The 23,074-nt window shown below is 49.5% G+C and overlaps 1 protein-coding gene across 7 annotated transcripts in view; it reads right to left on the reverse strand.

Moving 5' to 3' along the window:
• Window positions 1-23,074, reverse strand: part of MBNL3 (muscleblind like splicing regulator 3) — a 131,797-nt gene that overhangs the window by 27,030 nt on the left and 81,693 nt on the right. For all 7 annotated transcript variants that reach the window (XR_012647343.1, XR_012647342.1, XR_012647344.1 and 4 more), the window contains 3 exons: window positions 16,613-16,777; window positions 5,760-5,960; window positions 3,462-3,698 (listed from right to left, as the gene is read on the reverse strand). Coding sequence is in view for 4 of the 7 variants with exons in the window: in XM_075007997.1 (XP_074864098.1) it covers window positions 3,462-3,698; window positions 5,760-5,960; window positions 16,613-16,777 (603 nt within the window). In the remaining 3 variants the exon portion in view is untranslated. The remainder of the gene's footprint in view (window positions 1-3,461; window positions 3,699-5,759; window positions 5,961-16,612; window positions 16,778-23,074) is intronic.

Here is a 23,074-nt window from a genome sequence, read left to right on the forward strand (position 1 = left end):
GAGCCTCTCTTTTCTTTTTAAGGTATTATCCTCAACTGATCACAGAAATGCACTAAGCCACCAAAGGTGAATGAATAATGGAAACGATCTTGGTAGTAAGGCTGTTGCAACAAGCAATCAATCAATATTTTAAAGGTGCTAGTAAACAGCATACAGAGAGAGCTAATTACATTTCTAATATGAGCCAGCAGCATGAATAAAACATTCATCGGCTTTACTTTACTATAAACGTCCCAGGTAAGTACTAAAAGGTAAAGTTTCATTTGTAAAGACTATGTGAGTTTACATTTCCTTGTGAAAAGCTCAGAGTGAAGCAGAACTGTCCTTTCACCATAATAAATACAAATAAACAGTGCAGGTCAGATGGTTCTGTAATATAAATTGGTTCCTCATACAAATCCTTCCAGGTCATATTGATTCTACCTGAGGACAGCTGTTTCATGTATATAATCCAGGGCACAAATGTAATACTGCTTAGGGCCTGAAGGATAACTGCTTCCAGTTTTTGCATTGTGTTTCCTCATGAATAGAAAGTACCTTGTCCTGCTATCTTTGGGGAAAGTTGCTCTATAAAAGCCAATTAGCCATAATTTCTAAATCAGACAAAGAATGAGCCCTTTTCAATATTAAATATCCACACAAGAATACCTTAAAGCAATAACTTCTCCTCCTGACACACCATCTCACCTCTGCAACTGGACATTGTTATGTTCTAAAATATACCCATAGCTGTGTAAAAACAAAAAGCAGTCAAGTACCACTTTAAAAGACTAGCAAAATAGTTTATTAGGTGAGCTTTCATGGGACAGACCCACTTCTTCAGACCATATCCAGACCAGAACAGACTCAATATTTAAGGCACAGAGAACCAAAAACAGTAAGTAAGGAGGACAAATCAGAAAAAGATAATCAAGGTGAGCAAATCAGAGAGTGGAGGGGCGAGGGTGGAGGCCAAGAATTAGATTAAGCCAAGTACGCAGACGAGCCCCTATAGTGACTCAGAAAGTTCCCATCCCGGTTTAAACCGCGTGTTAATGTGCCGAATTTGAATATAAAAGCCAGCTCGGCTGTTTCTCTTTGAAGAACGGTGCAAAAGTTCTTTTTCAGTAACACACATACCTTTAGGTCATTAATAGAATGCCCCATTCCATTAAAATGTTGACTAACTGGTTTGTGGATCTGGAGTGTTTTGATGCCTGTTTTGTGCTCATTAACATTTTGTCTAAGGGAGTTAGAAGTCTGTCCAATATACAGAGCATCTGGGCATTGTTGGCACGATGGCATATATGATGTTAGTAGAGGAGCATGAGAAAGTGCCTGTGATTCTGTGAGTAACCTGGTTAGGTCCAGTGATGGTATTTCCAGAGAAGATATGTGGACAAAGCTGGCAGCGGGCTTTGTTGCAAGGAAAGGTTCCAGGACTGGTGTTCCTGGGGTATAGACTGTGGCTGTTAATGAGGATCCTCGTAAGGTTGGGAGGTTGTCTGTAGGAGAGAACATGCATGTCACCCAACTAGGTGACTGTGCAACAGAAGGGAAGCTGAAATTCAGCGTTGATAAATGCATAGTAATACATATTGGCAAACATCATCCCAACGACACCCATAAAATGTTCTTTTGTGAGTAACCTGGTTACTTTACCAAATATTTTTATTTTATATTTTAAATTAAATTAAATTAAATATTTATATTTACAAGATCTTTACCAAATATTCATAAACCTGAATTACCCACCAGGAGAAGTTAAAAAAAAAACAAATCGACAGGGCCAGCCGAATACCCAGAGACCAGCTACTCCAAGATCGGCCCAAAAAAGCCAAAAACAGAACACCGCTGGTCATCACCTACAGCCCCCAACTCAGACCACTGCAACGAATTATTAAAGACCTACAACCTATTCTTAATCAGGATGCCACACTCCAGAAGGCCCTGGGTGACATGCCTGTTCTCTCCTACAGACAACCTCCCAACCTTACGAGGATCCTCACTAACAGCCACAGTCTATACCCCAGGAACACCAGTCCTGGAACCTTTCCCTGCAGCAAAGCCTCCCGCCAGCTTTGTCCACATATGTTCTCCGGAAATACCATCACTGGACCTAACCAGGTTACTCACAGAATCACAGGCACTTTCTCATGCTCCTCTACTAACATCATATATGCCATCATGTGCCAACAATGCCCAGATGCTTTGTATATTGGACAGACTTCTAACTCCCTTAGACAAAGGGTTAATGGGCACAAAACAGACATCAAAACACTCCAGATCCACAAACCAGCTAGTCAACATTTTAATGGAATGGGGCATTCTGTCAATGACCTAAAGGTATGTGTGTTACTGAAAAAGAACTTTTGCACCGTTCTTCAAAGGGAAGCAGCCGAGCTGGCTTTTATATTCAAATTCGGCACATTAACACGTGGTTTAAACTGGGTCGGGAACTTTCTGAGTCACTATAGGGGCTCGTCTGCATACTTGGCTCAATCTAATACTTGACCTTCCCCCCCACCCCTCCACTCTCTGATTTGCTCACCTTGATTATCTTTTTCTGATTTGTCCTCCTTGCTTACTGTTTTTGGTTCTGTGTGTCTTAAATATTGGGTCTGTTCTGGTCTGGCTATGGTCTGAAGAAGTGGGTCTGTCCCACGAAAGCTCACCTAATAAACTATTTTGCTAGTCTTTAAAGTGCTACTTGACTGCTTTTTGTTTTGATAGTGTATAGACTAGCACGGCTTCCTCTCTGTTACTATTTAGCTGTGTAAATGGAAGCAATGCCACTGAATTCAACAGAGTTGGATCCTTTTACCTCATGGCCCATGAGTACTAAATGCTTCTGGCTTGTTTTTAGCCTTTTAGCTATCACCAGGCTGCTTTGGGATGCAAAGACTCCAATCAAAATGCACTCAGGCCTTGATTCTGTCTCGTGTTGAACACCCCCCATAGCTACAAAATATATTTATCTCCCTTTGACCTGAGGGAACCACTGCCTCACAGGCCTGAGCCTTAATAAAGGACAATGTTGTTTAATTTTCCAGGATCAGTGGGTGAAATTCTGGCTTCACTGAAGTCATCAGTTTTACTACTGACTTTTTGAGTGAGGCACACTTATTACCATTCTGCTTGGAACCAGATTTGCTTTGAACACTAGCTTTGTACACTACACAGATTAAAACGGTAGCCAACGCCTGCACAGGGAAATGTCTGCGTACATTGTTAATGATGTTTGATGCATTTCACTCCATAACATCATGCCAGAAGACCATCCGCTTGGCCAGCACATCCCCAAATGCCAAGATGTGATGCATCATGCTATGCTGATCACGAAGAAGGGATGGAGAGATGGAAGTGGTTTTTCCTCATCACTTAGCCTTTTTCGAATACTGAGCATCCCTTTTCTACCTCCTGCATATAGAAAATCTTTTCCTCGTGGCTCTATGGTCTGACATGATGGGTAGCACCCTTACCATTGCAGCTGCAGCTGTCTGGTTCACCTGGTGTTGAGCTGCCTTGATTTTGGCTTGCAGGTGTGCAGGGGGATGAAAGTACTTGCATTTCTCTCTCGAGCATCGGCCTTTGATGTAATCCATGCAGACCGTAACAGTATTTTCGTTTGTGTCGATCATTGCAATATCGATGGGGTGAGCGTAACGGCAATCGTTCTCCCCACGTGTGCAATTTCCACGCTGAAACTCTCTGCAAACCTTAAAAGAAAGTCAGAGCATTGAGCATGACATTTCATGAGCTTCCTCTCAGCGTGTTCTACCAGGGATGTCAGCACAAGGGCTGCACTGCATTCATCAGAGCTCTGGTTCTGACTCTATACCCTTTGGTCCCCTGGGGTTGCACTTTCCAGAGCTGTTCCCATCAGCCCGGATGCAGAATCGTGATCTGGGCTATCTACAACACTAACAGTGGTAACAGGAACTATGAAATGACACCTGCAGAATCCCAAACTTCCCAAGGTAAATCTTGGCCCTCCTGACGTCAGTGGGAGTTCTGACTAGGCATGTTAATGGTTAATCGGTAAGCCTCGCCATGATTAACTGGGGAGGGGGGGGGCTGCAGCGCACCAGCCTGCCTGGAGCACCCCTGTCTGCACCCTTCCCCTGTTTAATTAGTTAACTGTAATATTTAACTGGGTAATTAAACATACGGGATTTTACATCCCTAGTTTTGACATTAACGTCCAGGGCCAGTATTTTACTCCTAGCTTTAAGCTAATTTATATTTTAATATTTCTGCCACTTTTGCCTTACTGTGATCACAGTTTAAAAATCTTCTGCAGAAAAGCACTCTCTCGAACACTAAATTTAATGTACAAAGAGCGAGCTGCTCATATTTGCAACAGGTGCTACCTAAGAAGGAGATCATTTTTCCCAATGGAACTCTGACCCACCAGTTACTTGACAATGTGTCTGACAGCAATGCGTTAAAACCCAGTAACGTGCTCTGAGCGCACAGACAGAATTCCTATCTTTGTAAAGGACAAGCTGTTCCCTATAGATTATGAACAACATTATAAAGGCACATTTCTGTAGAGCTGAGACCTTTGAGGTTTTGTTGATCTGATGAATTTAGAAAAATTGCTAACTGATTTATGGGGTCAGATGTCAGCTACATGCCAAAGAATGGCCCAGAAGGAGCACAACGGGAAAAACAATCCCCAAGAAGGTGTAAAGGTAGAAGATAAAGGTGGCAGCTGAAGCAGCTGAGTGACATTTTCTTACACTGTCAGGCTGAGAAATAATGTGTACTGCTATTTGTGGCTCCCTTGAATTTTGGGCTCCCAGCCCTTAGCACCTCAAACATACTTTCTGCGTAAACACACCCCTTTAGGTTTTTAATTCACATGCAGCATTAAAAGGATGAGGGGCCTGGAGCTTATGACCTACGAGGCAAGGCTGAGGGACTGGGCTTATTTAGTTTGCAGAAGAGAAGAGTGAGAGGCGATTTGATAGCAGCCTTCAACTTCCCAAAACGGGTTCTAAAGAGGAGGGAGAGAGGCTGTTCCCACTAGTGACCTATGGGAGAACAAGGTGCAATGGTCTCAAGTTACAGAGGGGGAGCTCTAGGTCGGGTATTAGAAAAAAAAAATATTTCCTAACAGAAAAAGAAAAAACAAAACAGTCAAGTAGCACTTTAAAGACTAGCAAAATAGTTTATTATGTGAGCTTTCGTGGGACAGACCCACTACTTCAGACCATAGCCAGGTCTGGTCTGGCTGTGGTCTGAAGAAGTGGGTCTGTCCCACGAAAGCTCACCTAATAAACTATTTTGCTAGTCTTTAAAGTGCTACTTAACTGCTTTTTGTTTTTATAGTGTATAGACGACCACGGCTCCCTCTCTGTTACTATTTCCTAATAGGGTGGTGGAATCTCCATCCCTAGAGGTTTTTAAGTCCAGGCTTGATAAAGCCCTGGGTGGGATGATTAATTAGAGCTGGTCCTGCTTTGGACCGAGGGCTGGACTCGATGATCTCCTGAAGTCCCTTCCAGCCCTAGGATTCTATGAATTTATTCTGTGATTAACACTCCCCAGCATGATCCCTAAATAAATACTGACAGCACCAAGGGGGGGTCTGTCAGATCAGAAAACAATAGTTATTCAATATTATACTTAACTCCATGATCACAGCCTTTCTCCTTGCCCAGCCCAGCTACCCCAGAAGTATAATGTCTGAATGGAAATGAGACTAACCCAGTGACTTCCACTCAAGCCTCCCAAACCCCTTTCCACAAGATGTTGTTTTACAGCCTCAATACCTCCAGTTTATCCGTACGCATCAGTTTCTGAGCAGCTGAGCCTCCCGGTACTGTAACAGTAGGATTCCCGGAAACCAAGACAGGCGTATTTGGTAAAAGTTCTGCAGGAACCAAGCCCATCCCAGGAGAAACGTGACTTAGATAGGGACTAAAAGCCATGGTGGGACTAGTAGCAAGCGACGGAGTCACAGGAAACGTAGTCTGTATGAAAAAAAGAAAGACATATGTTACCACAGTGCTTGGCTGCGGATTATGACAGCCAAAGTCTAGCATGTAACACTGGAAACCCCCTGCAGACCATGTGGTTCGCAAAAGCAAAACGCTTTGCTTTTCACTCTGTTCATTTGCTGTCACTTAGTTCCGTTCAACTCACATGTAAGTGACACGTTCTAAACAAAAGACATCTCCATGTATAAGAACAAAGAGCACTGATGATGTTTCGAGTTTAATGAGACAATTAAAACCGCTGGCCCAAATTCACCAGTCTTCTCGTTCACAACCCGTCTCTCCTTTACCTGGCCCCTTAATGGGGCCAATCCCATAATTTGCCAAGCACCCTGCAGCACTGGGCTCTGTCTCACTACCAACATCTATGTTTCTCACGCTGAAGCTGTTATTGGCATACTTATCTGGCACTGCGCTGGACCTGCCTATGGTCAGACTTACGTGAGGCTCACTAAGTCTTCGGCTAGCTCTCCTGGTGCTGGGACCTTGCGGGATCTCCCAAATTAAGCAAGATCAGATAGACTCAGTACGTGGAAGAGAAACGACCAAAGACATACAGGTTATGCTCTTCCACCTGGGCCAGGACTAAACCAGTGCCTGATCTGTCACCAGGAGGTACCATGACACTAGAGGTGTCATTGTCCATATCAGAAAGAAAACAAAATTCTTAACTCTTGACCACATATGCTCAATAAAGACTCCACAGCACCTTGGCACGAGCAGCAGAGTTGTTACCCATGTCTCCCGGCCAGTTTCCACTTAGGCAACTTCCGCAGCAGTATCAGTTGGACAAGAGGGTTTTTACCTTCTCTTTTGGCCTACAACTAGAAAAAGCACTTAAGCAGGGGCTTAGCTTTAAGCATGCAGTAGTCCCATGGAATTCAATGGGACTAGTGATGTGCTGAACGTTGAGCAAGGGGCTGGGGACAGGACTAGACCTCTTCAGCCCCATCCAGCCTCACTCTTCTCTCACTCTATGGCTACGTCTACACTAGCACCCTCCTTTCAAAAGCGCGATGCTAATGAGACACTTCAGGGTACACCAATGAGGTGCTCCAATGAACAGGCAGCACCACATTAGCATAAAGGCGTCCGCAGCACTTTGAAGCGCCGCTTGCAATTGTGCGCTGCTTGTCCACACGGGGTCCTTTTCGATTTCAACGTGTGCAGGTCCCTTCGAAAAGGACCCCGTACAGACGAGTTGCATGCGATCGAAAGCGGCACTTTCGAAGTGCTGCGGCTGCCATTATGCTAACGAGGCGCTGCACATTCACTGCAACACCTCATTAGCATATCCCAAAGTGTCTCATTAGCATCCCCCTTTCGAAAAGGGGGCGTGCTAGGGTAGACACAGCCTATATGAATAAGTGCTCTGGCAGCTCATGGGCGACATGATTGCTGTGCACTGGGAAACCCCAGTTAGATTTGAGCCCCACAGTGACCATTTCAGTGACGGGGGAGATGGGGGTGAGCGTAGCTAGTTTGTGCTGTGGGAAGGAAGACGCTACTGTCCCAACTGCAAGCCAGTCTGCCCGTCCTGTGCTGCCTTAGCTGGGAAAGCGCCTAGTGGAGAACGTCAGAGCTGCGGGAGCAGCAGCACAATTTAAGGCCAGAAGAGACCCCAGATCTCCTCGTCTGAACTGCTGTAGAAGACAAGCCAGAAGCGCCCACACGTGCAACCCAACAAACCCACACGCAGCAGCCTCAGTTCTCTCTCAACTGCACGTGAATCTCTTCCCCACTGCCGACGTTCAGTACCTCTGCAGCTGCATGAGGACAATGGGAGTTTGTGCTGCCTCCCGATCGCACGCCTGATCTGTGTCAAATGCCAAACGACACAGAAAAGAAGCTGCCTGCTCAGCAGGCCTGAGACAAACCCTGCTGAAGGCCATGGGAGCCTCTCCATAGATCTTCCTGGGCTTTGGGGGGGGCTCAGGACCAGAATAATGCCCACATGGGAGCTTGTAATCACCATCCTTACCCTTCCCCATGTCCTCAATATTCAGTGTAAAATTCTGATTGTGACAAAACCCCCATATGCATACGTGCAAGTTTTCAAAACTACTACAGGGAGGTGGACTCATGGCTCAGCAATGAAAAACAAGCCTGTTGCAGGAAAGTCACAAGCACGTACGCCCAGACGTGTGTAAACAGGCACCCATGCTTGTGCACAGACACGGACACACAGCAGTGTTTCTGGTAAGATGAGCACTTGGGCAGCCAGCCAGAAGACTGGCAGAGCACCCACAGCTGACATGTGTTTCTACCAGTGGTGCACAGCTGCACATACCTTTAGTGTGCACAACAAAACTTATTCCGCGCAGGGACAGAAAAAAATTAGATGAACATGGTGTGCACGTGCATGTGCACACTCACATACACACACAAGCACACACACATGCACACACAGATGTACTCAGGTTTATTTCTGTTTTTTATACCTAAAATTCAACTCAAGCTGTATGGGTTTCAGAAAAGTGGCATGGGGTGTATCTTGTTTCTTGCCAGCTCCCTCCCACTAGTACTTCCATCTATTAGCAAACACCTTGACGGCTGTGAATCAGAACAACATTATCTACTCTCCTTTGCCTGAGCTAACATCAACCCAAGAACGCCCCACAATCCTGACTTCACAGCTACCTGGAACAATTTCCCTCCTGCACAGATACCGTGAAAGCCCGCCACATGTTACTGGTCTCTAGGACCACATCAGGGTTTGGTCTGAGAGGCCCTTTCCCAGATACAGCCCACTGGCTCTCAGAATGAATTGGGACAAGAAGGTAAATTAGTGAAGCAGACACTGTAAATATCCAAAGGTTAAAAAAAAACCCCTCTTTAAGGGCAGGGCTACCCTACGCTAGTAAGTCGACTGGAGATACGCATTTCTAGCTACGGCAATTGCGTAGCTGGACTACTTCTCTCCAATGGACTTACCCGGCTGTCTTCACGGAGGGAGGTCGATGGGAAAATCTCTCCCGTCTACCTCCCTTACTCCTTAGGATATTGAGGAGTACAGGGGTTGACTGCTAACAATTTCATGCCTCTCTACCAGGCTGAAGAAAGAAACAGACACGTGGGCATGGGCACACACGTGTTGCCTGGAGAGGTGGTGGATTCTCCTTCCTGCGAGGTTTTTAAGTCTTGGCTTGACAAGGTCCTGGCTGGGGTTGATCCTGCTTGAAGCAGGGGGCTGTACTAGATGATCTCCTGAGGTCCCTTCCAGCCTTACGATTCTCTGATTCTATGCACACACGCAGAGTTGTGCACAATAGGACACGTGTGTCTTAACTGCAGCAGGCTACAGGCATGTTGGTTAACCTAATTCTCAGGAAGTCATCAGCTGCACAGCTCTCAAGGCTTCCAGACAATGGCTTCTGCCTGTATAAATTCCACACTCCAGGCAGCACAGTGAAAACCCCTCCCTGCCCTCAAGCACAGACAATCTGAGGCTTCCCGTTCATTTCAGGTGGACAGGTGAAAGTCCCCACTCCTATTGCTTCTAGTGAAAATGAGCAATTCATCTCCTTTGCCCTGGCCATGCACTCTGCAGACCAGCATCTTGCAAGCCTTCTCCCACCATCTGTCCAAACGAACCTGTCTCAACCTCCCGCACAAATCCTGCCTTTGGCCTCCCCTTCCAAGAGAGCGGTGAAGCACATTCAATTAGGCCCGGTGCGTGCTGGCCCTGTGATACAGAACAGCTGGGGCAGCAGCTAATATTACCAGTTCATTTAATTTGGGAAGAAGTCGAAGCAGACTCCTGCCAATGTGAAGTGCAGTCAACGTCCTGTAGACAAATGGCCTGAGAGGGTCTGGATTTACTGTGTTTAACCAGTGGAAGATGGCTTTCTGGATTCCCTGGCTCCTGCTCCATTACCAGTAACAAAGACTCTGCTGACCACACTCTGTGTTCCTGGAAATCGGTGCGAGTTCTCCGTGCCAGACCCCTCCCAGACAGAAATTTAACAAATTCCTCGTGCGCGCTCAACTCCTGACCAGCACAGCAGCTGGACCGTTCCAAAATACCCGAGCTCAAGCGTCACTCCTTGAAACCTGCAGCAAGAGCTTAACCCTGTCGCCTCCCTCATGTGACTGATCAACAACACTACAGCCAGGGAGCTCTAATCTAGCATGACATCTGTTGATCACCATGTGCTTCACGAAGGAGACAGGCATCATCACCACCCCCGATTTACAGAAGCGGAAAAGCCTCTGTCTTCTTGGTGTGGGGAATGGGATCTGGCCCCAAGAGTATTTCCACAGGCTGGCAGGATAGCTGTATGTTGTATCCTCTCATGCCACACAAGTGTACGGCTAGGAGCTTCTGGGAACTTGCTGCCCTGAGATCCCTGGGAGGCCCCGTTTCAGTGTAACACGGGACACACAAGGACAGAGCTCTGAGCATCTCCTTACTGTCAGTGGGTGCTGCTCAGCGCTGCTCCTGAAGAGCAGGCGGAAAGCGCTTCTCCCTTGAGATTGTGTTAAAGTCTATGAGACGTCCCAACAGCCACGGGGTGAGGGGACACATAAGGAGGGGTTCGGCATGCTCTGTTCAGTCCGTATGGCCGCTTGGGCATGAAGTAACAGGTTCCAGCTAAGTTAACCCACCTGGTACCCGCTGGGTGCTCCAGAAATCAGGCTCCTCCTCCTCACCTCATGGCCACCTGCAGAACCTGGCATGCCCAGGAGCAGTCGGGCGTAAGAAGGGGAGATGAGCCCTTCTACGTGGACGCGCGTCTGCGCGTGCACTCACGGGAGCGAGAGAGAGAGGGGTGTAAGATCCCATGGAGTTAGTTAACTGGTTAAATGTTACAATTAACAGGTTAACGGATTAAACTGGGTGGGAATGGGAGGGCTGCCCCTTGCAGCAGATGGGGGCTGCTCCGGCTGTTCTGGAGCACCCCATGCCTGAGGTGTTCCCGGGGCCACCATGGATGAGGCCTGCTCCAGCTGCACTGGAATGACCCTGGCCCACAGTAGGCCCAGCGGGCCTGAAGCAGCCTTTTGTCTGCAGCAGATGGGGGGCTGCTCCCACCCCAACCAGTTAACCGTTAACCTCCCTAGCATGTGGGTGGGGGAAGATTTTCCACACTAGGCCTGGTATGGTCTAAAGCAAAGGAGCTCGATCTTTTCTCTCTTGCCACTCCTAAGTGCCGCAGTGCAGGGGGCACTGCCTCTCACACCGGCGTGCTTCTACACGGCACCCCCACGGGCACTCCCAGAAGGCCCCAAACGCCAGAAAGGAGGCTGCAATCTCACGTCCCAACACTCCATCGGTTCATCAATAATAGAAACAACAGCGGCAGCGAGCGTAAAGGCCAGCAGGGTGGATGCGGCCGATGGGAAGGAGGCTCTCGCTGCAGCACCCTGCTTGCTTGGAAGCTGTTCAGTGAAGCATACAATACGTAGACCGAGTGGAGAGAGCAGCTGTCATTAGCAGCTACCTAACTAGAAGGAATGAGGGAGGCCGTCTACTTTCCCTCCACCGCAGACTGGAAGCCCAGTGTGTGCTGCACAAGAAACCTCCCCGGCTCCGGAGAGCAGCGAATAAAGTTTTAAGAGAGGCTCTGGAAAGACCGTGGCTGTGTTAGGGCCAGGCCCAGCCGCACAGGCAACCAGCCTGGGCAAAGGGAATATGGACTGCCACGCAAACCTGGACGGCTGGAACTCAGAGGGTGGGCAGGGTGCCCGGGGAGGGGCAGAGCTGTGCCCCCAAAGGGACCCGAGCGAGGGGACAGGGATCAGAGCACAGGGCCCTGTGGATGCCAGAAGAGCAATAACTCACGCAGGAAGTGACAGGAAGCCAGTGTGGAAAAGCTGTACCAATGCGTCTTCCCAGAGAAAGCCTAGATTACCCAGCCAGCCCAGGGCCTGGCCTGCCCCACCCCAGGCAGGGCAGCAGATACATGGGCTGTTCACGGTCAAACGTTTCTCTGTGGAGTCCTGGAGGTCAGCTTTGGCTGAGGGAGGGAGCACGGTGCAAGAACAAGCCCAGTGGCTGGGCAGCAGGAGCAGAAGTCGGGCGAAGAGGCAGTACCCACGTGAGGTAGGGGTGCGCTCCTCTTCCACAGGCTGCACTGGTCTGGGCCTAGGGAAGGGTTAACTCTCCTACCAGCTATGGAGCAGAGCTCAACTTCCCTGACAGAAAACACACTAAGGCTGGTGCTTCAACATGCTGGGTGCGAAGGGGAGGAGCTGTCTTCATATGCACTGCACTAATCCTAGCCCTACCTGAGACGGAAAGGCTGGATACTGACCTGAGCTAAGGAATCACCTCTGTTCTCTGCAGGGAAGGAGATGAAAATGAATGGGAGCCCTGACAAAATGGCAGCAGCAGCGCCAGGTAGGAAGAGGAGATAGTCTCTGCGGTGCCGCAGGACTGCTTGTTGCCAGTGCTGTTACTGTGCAACATGGCTACCCACGTGGTCCTGCTTAGCAGAGAACTAACACACTCATTAGGTCATGAGCTTTGGTGGGAACAGCCCACTTCGCCAGGTGAAAAACAGAGAGGAGGAATAGAATCCTGGGTTTATATCGTGGGGGAGAGAAGAACAATAAACAGGATTACCTGCCACTAGCAGGACCAGCTAAAATGTCTCATTTCTGCCAGTATCAAAGGTGGGGAAATGGACCATGTAATGCAGAAGCCAGTTACGGTCTCTACTCAGGCCAGGGTTAAAGGTGTGAAATTTGCAAATGAGTTCCAGTTCAGCTGTCTCCCTCTGTAGTCTTGTGGTAAAACCCTTTTGTAGAGGAAGGTTGTGTTTAAGTCCATTACCGAACGTACGGGAAGGTGAAAGGTTCCCCTTCTCATTCCGAAAGGAAAAGCATCTAAGTCGGCCTCTGGCCAGGTCTGCACTAAACTGAAAAGTTGAACTCAGAGACGCAATTCCAGCTATGACAATTGTGTAGCTGTAACCAAGGCATCCTAGATTGATTTTTCTGGCTGTCCACACAGAAGAAAGATGATGGGAGAAACTCCACCATCGACCTACCTTACTCCTTGCGACACTGCGGAGCACCAGGGCCGAGGAGAGAGCCCTGACAGTTCGATTAATGCGCCCCCACTTAGCACGATAAAACGAACCCTGAAGACTGACCTCGAAGGAGTTGACCTTCCAGTAAGTGTAGACCTACTCTTTGCTGCCAGCGTCCTGGGGAATACCAAAGTCGAGGAAATGGCAAATGCTCCTGTTTGTCTTAAACCTGGGGACAAGCGAGTGGAGCAGCTTGGACTCAGTATGAGAAAACTGACCTGCACTTTGAGAGCAGGGTGAGGGAAAGGGTGGGGCACTTTTCACTGCAGCCCTTCTGAGAAGCAGCGAACAAAGAAAATGCAGCTACTTTTCTATCATCCCTTAGAGAGAGATCTTCCCAAGTCCAGTTCCAAACCTGAGCGTGCGTCTCATCCCTCAGGGTGACTTCCAAAACAAAGCAGCCCCTCACCACCGGGAAACAGACTGAGGTTCACTAGGAGTAAACCTGGCCCACCGATTTCATGATGGAAAACATGTGAATTTCCCCAAGAGGAAATCCCCTGCAGCTATTCTGAGTAGCTCAGAAGATAACCTCTTACCACTGTGAACGCCTTGCGGAGGAAAATCCCAGCTGGGGCAAAAAGCTGCTCTGAACAAAGTGCTGGGAATCCAGTGGGAACGTCTTCTGGGAATTCAACAACTCCTTCCACAGATACTTCTCCTCAGCTGTGATCCCCTCTATGGAGCAGTGATTCTGAATGGGGAACTCGCTCGGAGGCTTCCCAAGGCAAGAACTCAGCAGATCTGGGTTCAATCCTGCCGTCCTGAGGGACCCGGGGCAGTTCAGTCCCGCTCTCTGTGCCTCTGTTACTCACCTGTGAAATAGGGATTGCAGCTAAAATACTTCCTACGCTGCAGGGAGTGGAGAGGACAGGGCCATTAAAGCAGGTGAGGGGCCAAACACCCTGGTGATGGGCCTCAACGGAAAGCTGCCCACAAGTCACGCGCACACATCTAGAAGACAGAATCTGGCTCTGGGTTTATTAAACAATTTTAATAAAGCTGTACAGCACCACCAGCACACCAAGTAACTGTCCAGAAAGGAGAACAATAGCCAATTTCCCCTGTTGGAACACGACCTCACCAAGTAAACATGCTGTTTGGAACAAGGCCTTAACAAAGGCTATTCTCCCGCCAGGGAGAAAACGCCACCCGTGCCCCTCTGAGGATACACGTCCGCTTCATCTGCTATAAAAATCCCAATGCTTACAAGGCCACGGATTGAACTAAACCCCCTTTTGCACAAAGGCACCAGGACTCCAAGCCAGGACAGGATTCCACAGAGTCGCAGGCTGTTGGGCTAGCTCAGGGGTTCTCCAGCTTTCCAGCATCGCGCCCCCCTTTTGATGTTTGGGAAACTGTTGCGCCCACCCCACCTCTTCTTTGCCATCATCCACACCCCGCTTAACAAAACATTCAATTCCTCATTTAAAATAAGCACAAAAACTCAAGATGAAAACATTATTTAAAATTAAAAATAAGCACAAATATTTTTGGCCCCTTGTGGGTGCCTGGTGCAGCCCCAGCTGGCCAGCGGCCTGAGCCCCGTGCCAGCTGCCCGCCCTTCTGAGTCCCACGCTGCTGGGGCCAGCTGCCCACCCACCAGCCACCTGAGTCCTACACTGCCGAGGTCAACCACCTGCTTGCCAGCCTGACCTGCCCAAGCCCCCCCAGTGCTGGGGCCAGACGCCCAAGCACCACAAGCCCAGCAAGCTGGCCGCCCAAGCCCTGTGAGCACACGCCCCCCCACAAGCCAGGCACCCCCAGACCCCATCCTTCTCCTCCTCCTCCTCCCCTTCCCCAACCCACACTCACTCAACTTTGCAGGAGGCAGGTATCTCCACGTGGGTCTGGGCCGGCTGCCTGGTTTTTACAGTGGCTCTGAAGGGTTGCCCACATAAAATGGCAGGGGCTGAGAGCCAGAAGCAAAGGATGGCTTTTTCTTTGGGTGCGGGGAATGACTGGAGGAGAGGGGGGTGAGTTGCCTCGCGACCCCCTGGAATTTCTTCATGCCCCCAGTTGGGGAAACCATGGGCTAGAGGGACTGTGGCAGTTATCTGGTCTGAGCCTCTGTATAACCCAGGCAGACCACCCTGGCACTGCCCCATGCCAGTAACTCCTGCCTGCCTTAGAGCAGGGCTTTTCTATGTCCCTCGGCAAGTGGCTCCCTGATCAATCAGCACCACTTTTACCAACCTGCACCTCCTTCACGTCGATTTCTAATGCTGTCAGTACCAGAGGGGCATTTCCGGCACCGCTCACGTACACCAGCAGCCACTCCCCAACATCCCAGAGGTGGTAACCAGCCGCTTCAGCGACACTAACCCCGCCCCATCCAATGCACCCTGCTCTGCTGCCCAGGGCTAATGTTAACGCCTGAGCAGGCCGTGGCAGGATCACCCAGTCCCTAGCCTAGACAGACACTTCCCACCCCTTTGCCCTCCCCTCTCTGGAGGGGCACAAATTTCTCCTCGTCCCGCTGGATGCTGCTGGCATTACAATAGACTCACACTTGTATCCGCGGCTAGGTTGGGCCATTTCAGCCCAACTCCATGTAGCCGCAACTCAAGCAAGAATTTTAATTCTTGAAGAGAAAACCAGAAGGCTCTACCTGGATGCTGGGTGGAGCAGGAGCCGGCTTTGGTTATACATGCCCAGTGCCTACCAGAACGGGGCCTTGACCAGGGCCTCTACAAAGTATGGAGTACAAGTAATAAAAAGAGAGGCCAGCGCTGAGCTGAGTACAAACCCCTCCAGCTCTTCCTGGATCCATGGTTTGTGGAGTACACAGACCGACTGGCACCAGCACCTTCTGGATCTCCAAACATGAGCTACTGGAAAGGGGGTTGGAAGGGATCCTTCCAGATACAGCACATGAAATCTACACACTGACCTTCCACCTTCCTCTGCGGTGCAAACGGACGGGTTGCATGCTCCACAGTGGTGTGAAGCTTATTGTGTCTGAGCGACAAGGCATGTCTATTCGAAGAGCAGAGGAGTGCCCCACCCGATGAGCATGCAGCGCTAAGACCCGGGTTTTGCCCATTTGGTTGTCCACTAATCATTTCTAGGGCTCGTGGCCCTGGAATTTCACAGGCTGAGGGAGCCAGAAAAGGAGGATAAGCGGCTTGCGAAAGCTGCTTGGTGTTGGATCTAGGTCTGCTACGCTGGAGCACCCAGAGCCCCGTCCTGCGCTCTGACAACTAAGCCAGGTCCTTCTCCAAGATTTGCCAATGAACGGAGAGGAGGCTGAATGCCAGAATCCTTCCATGCCTTCTATCAGCCCTGCTCTTCTATTGGCAAGACGGTGGCATGAGGCGTATGCCGCTCCCCCCAGGATGAACTATCCCAGATTCAGTAGGGCTTCGCATGGGACTAACCTCACTGTCTGTCTCTCTCTGGGCCCCAAACCTACAAACAAAGCCACAGGGACAGATCTTTCTCCCCGCCCAGATTCTTACAAAAGCCAACCTGGTGCCATCCAGGTACACAAGTTTGTTTGCACAAGTCTGACGGCAGGATCGGGGCCGTCATACATCAATACTAAAGCAGTCAGGACAAAGAGGAACCCAAGTCATCTCGGTCACTTACAATTGGCTGTAGCTGAGCGCCGGGCAGCATGAACTGCATCTGCTGTGCAAACATGGCTGCCGCCGTCTTCTGCTGGATCAGATTGTTGCGTCCATTTATTTCGAGCTGTGTTTTTAAGTGCGGGGGAGGGTGAAGATATTTGCAGTTCTCTCGAGTACACCGGCCCTAAAAAATAATGAAGCCGTATTTCAGTGAAGGCAACACTCAGGGTACTGGGAGAAAATCAATTATTGATGTGTTTGGAGAACTGAAACAAACCTCCCAGCTAAGCGGAGCATTCGGCTAGGGTATTTTGCTTCTTTTAAAAAAAGTGACCTGTTATATATTTATGTTATTGTATCAGGGAGGTGAAAACAATTTTACAATTGCTGCACTGTTATCAGGATCTGTGTCAAATGAAACTTAAGCCAGAGTGTTCTTCCCAATTTAATATACAAACAAATATTTTCAGGAACTAATAAAAACCACAGCAACAATAATCACTATTTTCTCATTTTTTCTGCAGCTCTGGGAACCCAAACTGGGCTGCTATAGAATACCTGAAAGTGAAACCTCCTACTAGCGTGAAAAGGAGAAACTGAACCCACTCATCCCTGTGGAAACCTGAGTAAAAATGTAAAAGTTAAACACACACCTATGGGTAAAAGTACATTTGTTTCAAAATTCTTTCCATCTGAATCATTTCAGGGTACGGGAAACCCGCAGGGAATGAGGGAAAACAGCCATGGTGCCTTCTTAAGTATTTCCTTTTATTAAAAACAATAATACAACTGCCTGGCCATTAAATGCTTGGTTTTTTTTCCCACACCCCCACTGGGAAAGGAAATAACTCCTGAGGAGTACAGGCCTTGTGTGCAGAAATCACTTAATACCAATCGAGAGGCTCATGTCCACATCCAAAAGGCAGCTATAAAATCACACTTGGTTTAACAGCATTGCCACCAACAGTACGAGCACACTCTGCTAGCGACCAATTTTCTGGTGCGTACAGAAAATTAGCGAATTTGGTGACATTGAAAAAAATTAATTCTTCCAAAAATATAAAAATAACACCTCTGAGAAGAGCTCTTTATTCTCTTCTGAGTTGCTGCTTCCTGGCGTTTTCTGGGAGAAAAAAAAAAAAAAAAGGTAGCACGCACATCTCAGTACAGAGACCTCAGGTCTTGGGTGGGGCCTGCCTGGCTCGTTCTGTGTTTGCAGAGCACTGGGCCCTGGCAAATGATGATAACGCTAGTCATGTTAAATAAGTTCAACAGCAGCAGTAAAGACATCACAGCATTAGTCACAAAACAATTCACTTCAAGAGCCACTGTGGGACTGAGGCGTCCCATTGGCCATGGAACTCCCAGCTTTACAGTACATGTATCTGCTTTACGCAAAGCCACTCATGAGTCACTCTCCCTTTGCATTGGCAGGGCCAAGTCAAAACAACTGCAAACCTCGAGAGGCACAACGTGACCGACCCACACAGGCAGAGCTACGTGGACATGCAATCCAGCCTCACCGATCCCATTGCAGGCCTGCTTCTTTCACTCTGCTAATTCAAGGGTCTTGGCGTCTCAGAGGGGTAGGGGTGTTAGCCTGTAACTTCAGAAACAAGCAGCAGCCCCGTGGCACCTTAGAGACTAATGAACTTTCCAGGTCATGAGCTTTCATGGGTTTTACCCACAAGACCGCATGGCCTAATAAATTCCTTAGGCTGGGTCTACACTTCAAGATAAATCTGACTTTATTAATATTGATTTTGTAATTCTGGAATTAATAAATTTGAATTTGACCATCCTCACCTTCCATGTGCTCCTCACAAAGTCAACTCATCGCTGCCACACTCATATTGGCAAACATTGACTGCTGCAGCAGTGCACTATGGGAACATATCCCACAGTTCCCTCATCCCCGTAGCATTCTGGGTATGCTCACTGGTCTTTGACATCTTCCCTCATTGCATTTGCCTCTTTCCCCTCCTGTGCTAAGCAAACGTCCATTTTTGCCGTTGAAAGGAAGGAAAAAAAAGTAACAAATGTCTTCTTCCTGCAGCTGAATTCTCCATTGGCCATTCACCGAGTGTCCCCCCTCCCAGGATTGTAGCCGATCCCTGAAAATAATACAGGGACCCTGACTGTATTCTCAAAGTTAGAAGAAAGAGGATAGAAAACTAGAAAGAAAAAAAGATTTTTGACTTTATTGAAAATAACACAGGGACCCCAAAAAGCACAAAGGAAGAGAAGATAGGAAAGATGTTCAGAAAAGAGAGTTGCTTATGGGGAGGGTCTCTGGCTTTCCGGGGCACAATAAGGCTTGTGTGCAACGCCTGCATTCCCAACTGGCCATCTGCGGATAGTCCCACCTCCCAGCATTGCATGTGATCCCTGAAAATAATACAGGGGCCTAGAAGAAAGAGGGCAGAAAAGTCTACGGAAAAAGAATTTGTGACTTTCCCCTTCACTACAGAGATATTGCCAAGCCGGGTGATGGCGGTGAAATATCATACGCTGAACTTACAATGGAAACAGGAATCACAATGAGTCCCCACCGTGTTTCTGAGGGGGTCAAAGCATGAAGACAGAGGAGATGTTAGCAAAAAGATTTTATAACCCCAATACAAAGCTAGCAGGTGCCTGCAATGGACAGCAAGCTCCTGAAAATATTTTTGGTGGGTTTGTTTGGGGGGGGGGGGGGTGCTGTGGTCTGCGGCTGCAGAGCTGCTTGGAATGTTGAAGTAGCTAAACTAGTCCCCCCGAGTAACTTAGCTGCCGGGGGAGTCTTCCCCCCGGCAGCTGCAGCCCCCAGTGGTCCAATGCTATGAGTCTGCGGGGGTTCAGTGGGGAACCAGTTGAGGTGGTCCTCCCTGAGTATTTTAGCCACCGGGGGAGACTTTCCCCTGGTGGTAGCAAGCCCCTGAACCTCCTTCCCACCCTTGGAGCCCTAAACGCACGCAATCTATGACATGGTCAGCACCAAACGGCAGGCGCAGCCTTTTATTGGGTTGGGTCGGGGGCCACCCACGTGATGCATCTGAGCAAGGGAAACATCAGACTGTGCATCGCCTATGGAGCAGGGAGGGGAGTTTGCGCACAAATGTAAACTGCTGAGAAAAAGTTTCTGGGTGTGTTATGCAAACACGACCTCCACAACAGCCTTGTTGCCATGTGGTGCGGCAGGGAAGCAGCTGGCGCCAGGCAGTGCAGAATAAACCCCCAAAACCCCAAGCGTAGAGACAGAACCACAAACTCCCTGCAGGGGCTATTTGTAATGGGTAGATGCGCTCACAGCGTTAATAGCAAAGAGAGACAGACATTTCTCGGACTCTCATACATACATGACCCCACAGCCATAGGCTTCCTGGTCCTGATCTGAGATTCACTGTCTTCCTGTCACCTAATTCTGGCACACCTGAGCCGTGTCTACACGTGCACGCTACTTCGAAGTAGTGGCACTAACCTTGAAATAGCGCCCATCACGGCTACACGTGTTGGGCGCTATTTCGATGTTAACATCGACGTTAGCCGGCGAGACGTCGAAGCTGCTAACCCCATGAGGGGATGGGAATAGCGCCCTACTTCGAAGTTGAACGTCGAAGTAGGGCACGTGTAGACGATCCGCATCCCGCAACAACGAAATAGCGGGGTCCGCCATGGTGGCCATCAGCTGAGGGGTTGAGAGACGCTCTCTCTCCAGCCCCTGCGGCGCTCTATGGTCACTGTGTGCAGCAGCCCTTAGCCCAGGGCTTCTGGCTGCTGCTGCTGCAGCTGGGGATCCATGCTGCATGCACAGGGTCTGCAACCAGTTGTCGGCTCTGTGGATCTTGTGTTGTTTAGTGCAACTGTGTCTGGGAGGGGCCCTTTAAGGGAGCGGCTTGCTGTTGAGTCCGCCCTGTGACCCTGTCTGCAGCTGTGCCTGGCACCCTTATGTGTGCTACTTTGGCGTGTGGACGTTCCCTCGCAGCGCCTATTTCAATGTGGTGCTGCGCAACGTAGATGTTGAACGTCGACGTTGCCAGCCCTGGAGGACATGTAGACGTTATTCATCGAAATAGCTTATTTCGATGTCGCGACTTCGATGTAGGCTTCACGTGTAGACGTAGCTCTGGAGAACAGTGGCTAGAGCGGAGCAGTGTGGGGCATTGTGGGATACCTCGGGGACACCTCTGGAGGTTAATAAATTCAATTTTAAGACGTGGCGCTTCCACACTGGCCTTTAATCAAATTTCTGAATCCGAGCTTGACGTTATACCCGGCTGTGATATTGTAATCTCGATATTAGTGCTCCCAACAATCGAGCGAATGGTATTTACAGCAAAGACAGGCATGGGGTAAGATCAACTAACTGCCTTAAATTGGAGTTTACCTCGTAGTGCAGATGCAGCTTTAGTGTCTCAGCTCCCATGGAGCTGCTCGCTGTTTTCCAAGGGACGGCGTTTAAACTTTTCAAAAAACTTACCTTTGCCAGTTGGCTGGCACACAGCAAGGCCTGCTAGTCTAGTCGTCACTGTTTAGCGCTCACATGACGCGCCCTCCCCTGCGCATAAAACGCGTTTCCCATTCCAGCAGAGCAAGGATAAAAAAACAACTTCGCATGACCCCAGGCCGCAAGTCCAAACCCTTTTACACGGGAACAGAACAGACGCCTCAGAAGGTCCAAGCTTGGCTCAGCACCAGCGTGGAGAGGTGAAGGCCATAGACTGCACATGGCTCAGGGCAGCTGTAAATTCCACATCAGCAGTAACAGCTCCCCAAGGCTTGTTCCACAGGACAGGGACCCCTGGCGCACAATACTTTGGCAACATCCCATTGCACGCCCCAGTGCTGGAACGCTACTGAGGGGCAGGCGGCAGAGCTGGCTTTGCCAGCCTCCCATCACCTGGGAATGCCCTGTCCTTGGGGGGGCAGCTCTGGGGACTGCACCGCCCACAATGAACTTGCCCTGCGGCTGCGAGTGAGCAAGGCCTTCCAGAGCCAAAATTTTACTGCACTCAGAAAAGGAGGAGATGGAGAATCGGTATTTCGTACGGAAGTCACTGGGTTTGTTTCCCTGGCAAAATGGATCCTAGTTTCAGTGATGCTTCCGCCTCTCCATAAAAAGAGATGCACTGGGACGCGTACTTAGAACCAGCCAGTAAGCTGAATGGGAAGCTTACACAGCCCCTGTGAGTACCAGCAAATACAAAATATGCCTTTTAAGAAGCCAGCACCAATCTGGCCTGCTTGATTGGCCAGCACAGCTTTGAGCTAGCAGATGGTTGCACAGGGTCCAGAGCCAAAAAACCCTTCCCAGCACCGTGGCTGGCTCGCAGGTGCACCACTATCTTCACAGATCCCACGTGGCAGAGGCTGCTCTGCTCCAAGTTGGTTGGGGCGGACTGGTGAATTCCTGCATTCCCCGCAGAAATACCCAGTTCTAGTACCCGGGCTTGACTGCTACAGGCAGCTAACAGCAGCCTGGGGTTAACGCCTTTCTCACGAGAGCTCCATTCTGGGGGGTAGTTTAGGGACTAGCGAAAAGGAGCCTGCGGATCCTAGACATAGTTGTACTGCTCCCCTGAGGGAATATAGGCTGCGAGAGAGCTGCCAGGAGAGGAGGTGCCTTCACTGAACAGGGGCAGGAGTTAGACTGGGCCTCCCTCGGATGCTGCTGCAAGTGGGCAGAAATTCACAGCCCTTTCCTCAACTGCTCAGAGCAGCGGGAAAGCGCAAACAATGGGTCTTGGGTCCAGGATATTGAGATGATTCTTAAATGCAAGGAACTGGGGTTCAATTTGCTCTCCTTTCACAGCCAGTGGGGTGACACACCTGCTCCCATATGGCACAAGACTGCCCCGGTGGAGGAAAAGCACATGCTCCCCTCCCCTACTGCGCCCCAGCCTGGTTAAGTCCCATGCAGCACACAGGATGTGACTGTCGGCTCCCCATGGAGCAGGTCAACAGAGAACTGGGCCCACTGCCTGGAAAGTCTCGGCTGATTTGCCCAGCTGGTAGTTCACACCTTCCAGTTTGCCTTTCCCATCCACGCGCGGCTGAGCAAAGGCAGGTGCGCCATCTGACGCCTGGGAGATCCTCAGTAGCAAGGCTCCAATCGACACAGTACTGGAGTCACGCTCCCAAGCCAAGGGCGGCTCCCCAGCACTCTACCCACCCCTTCCACAGCCCTCGGCCCCAGAGAATCCGAGCAGATCTGGTGGGCAGAACCCATCCAGCTCCAAGCCACACCATCCTCCCGGCACCACCAGCCAACCACACCCTCAGCCGCAACGTGCTTCAAAACTGCCAATGCCATTTCTCCCTCTGAGCCATGCTGAGTGCTCCTCCACTGCGGGTCAAGATCTGGCCCTCTCTTTGTACCACTGCACGTAGCTGCAAGCCAGCCAGCCAGCTGGGCTATTATAAGCTAATATCAATCAGCCTTAAATTCCTTCCAGCTGAAACTTGGCCTGAACACTTTTGGACCAGGAAAAAAATTAATATT

The sequence above is a fragment of the Carettochelys insculpta genome, chromosome 13 (assembly GCF_033958435.1).
Source record: "Carettochelys insculpta isolate YL-2023 chromosome 13, ASM3395843v1, whole genome shotgun sequence".
Classification (NCBI taxonomy): domain Eukaryota; kingdom Metazoa; phylum Chordata; order Testudines; family Carettochelyidae; genus Carettochelys; species Carettochelys insculpta.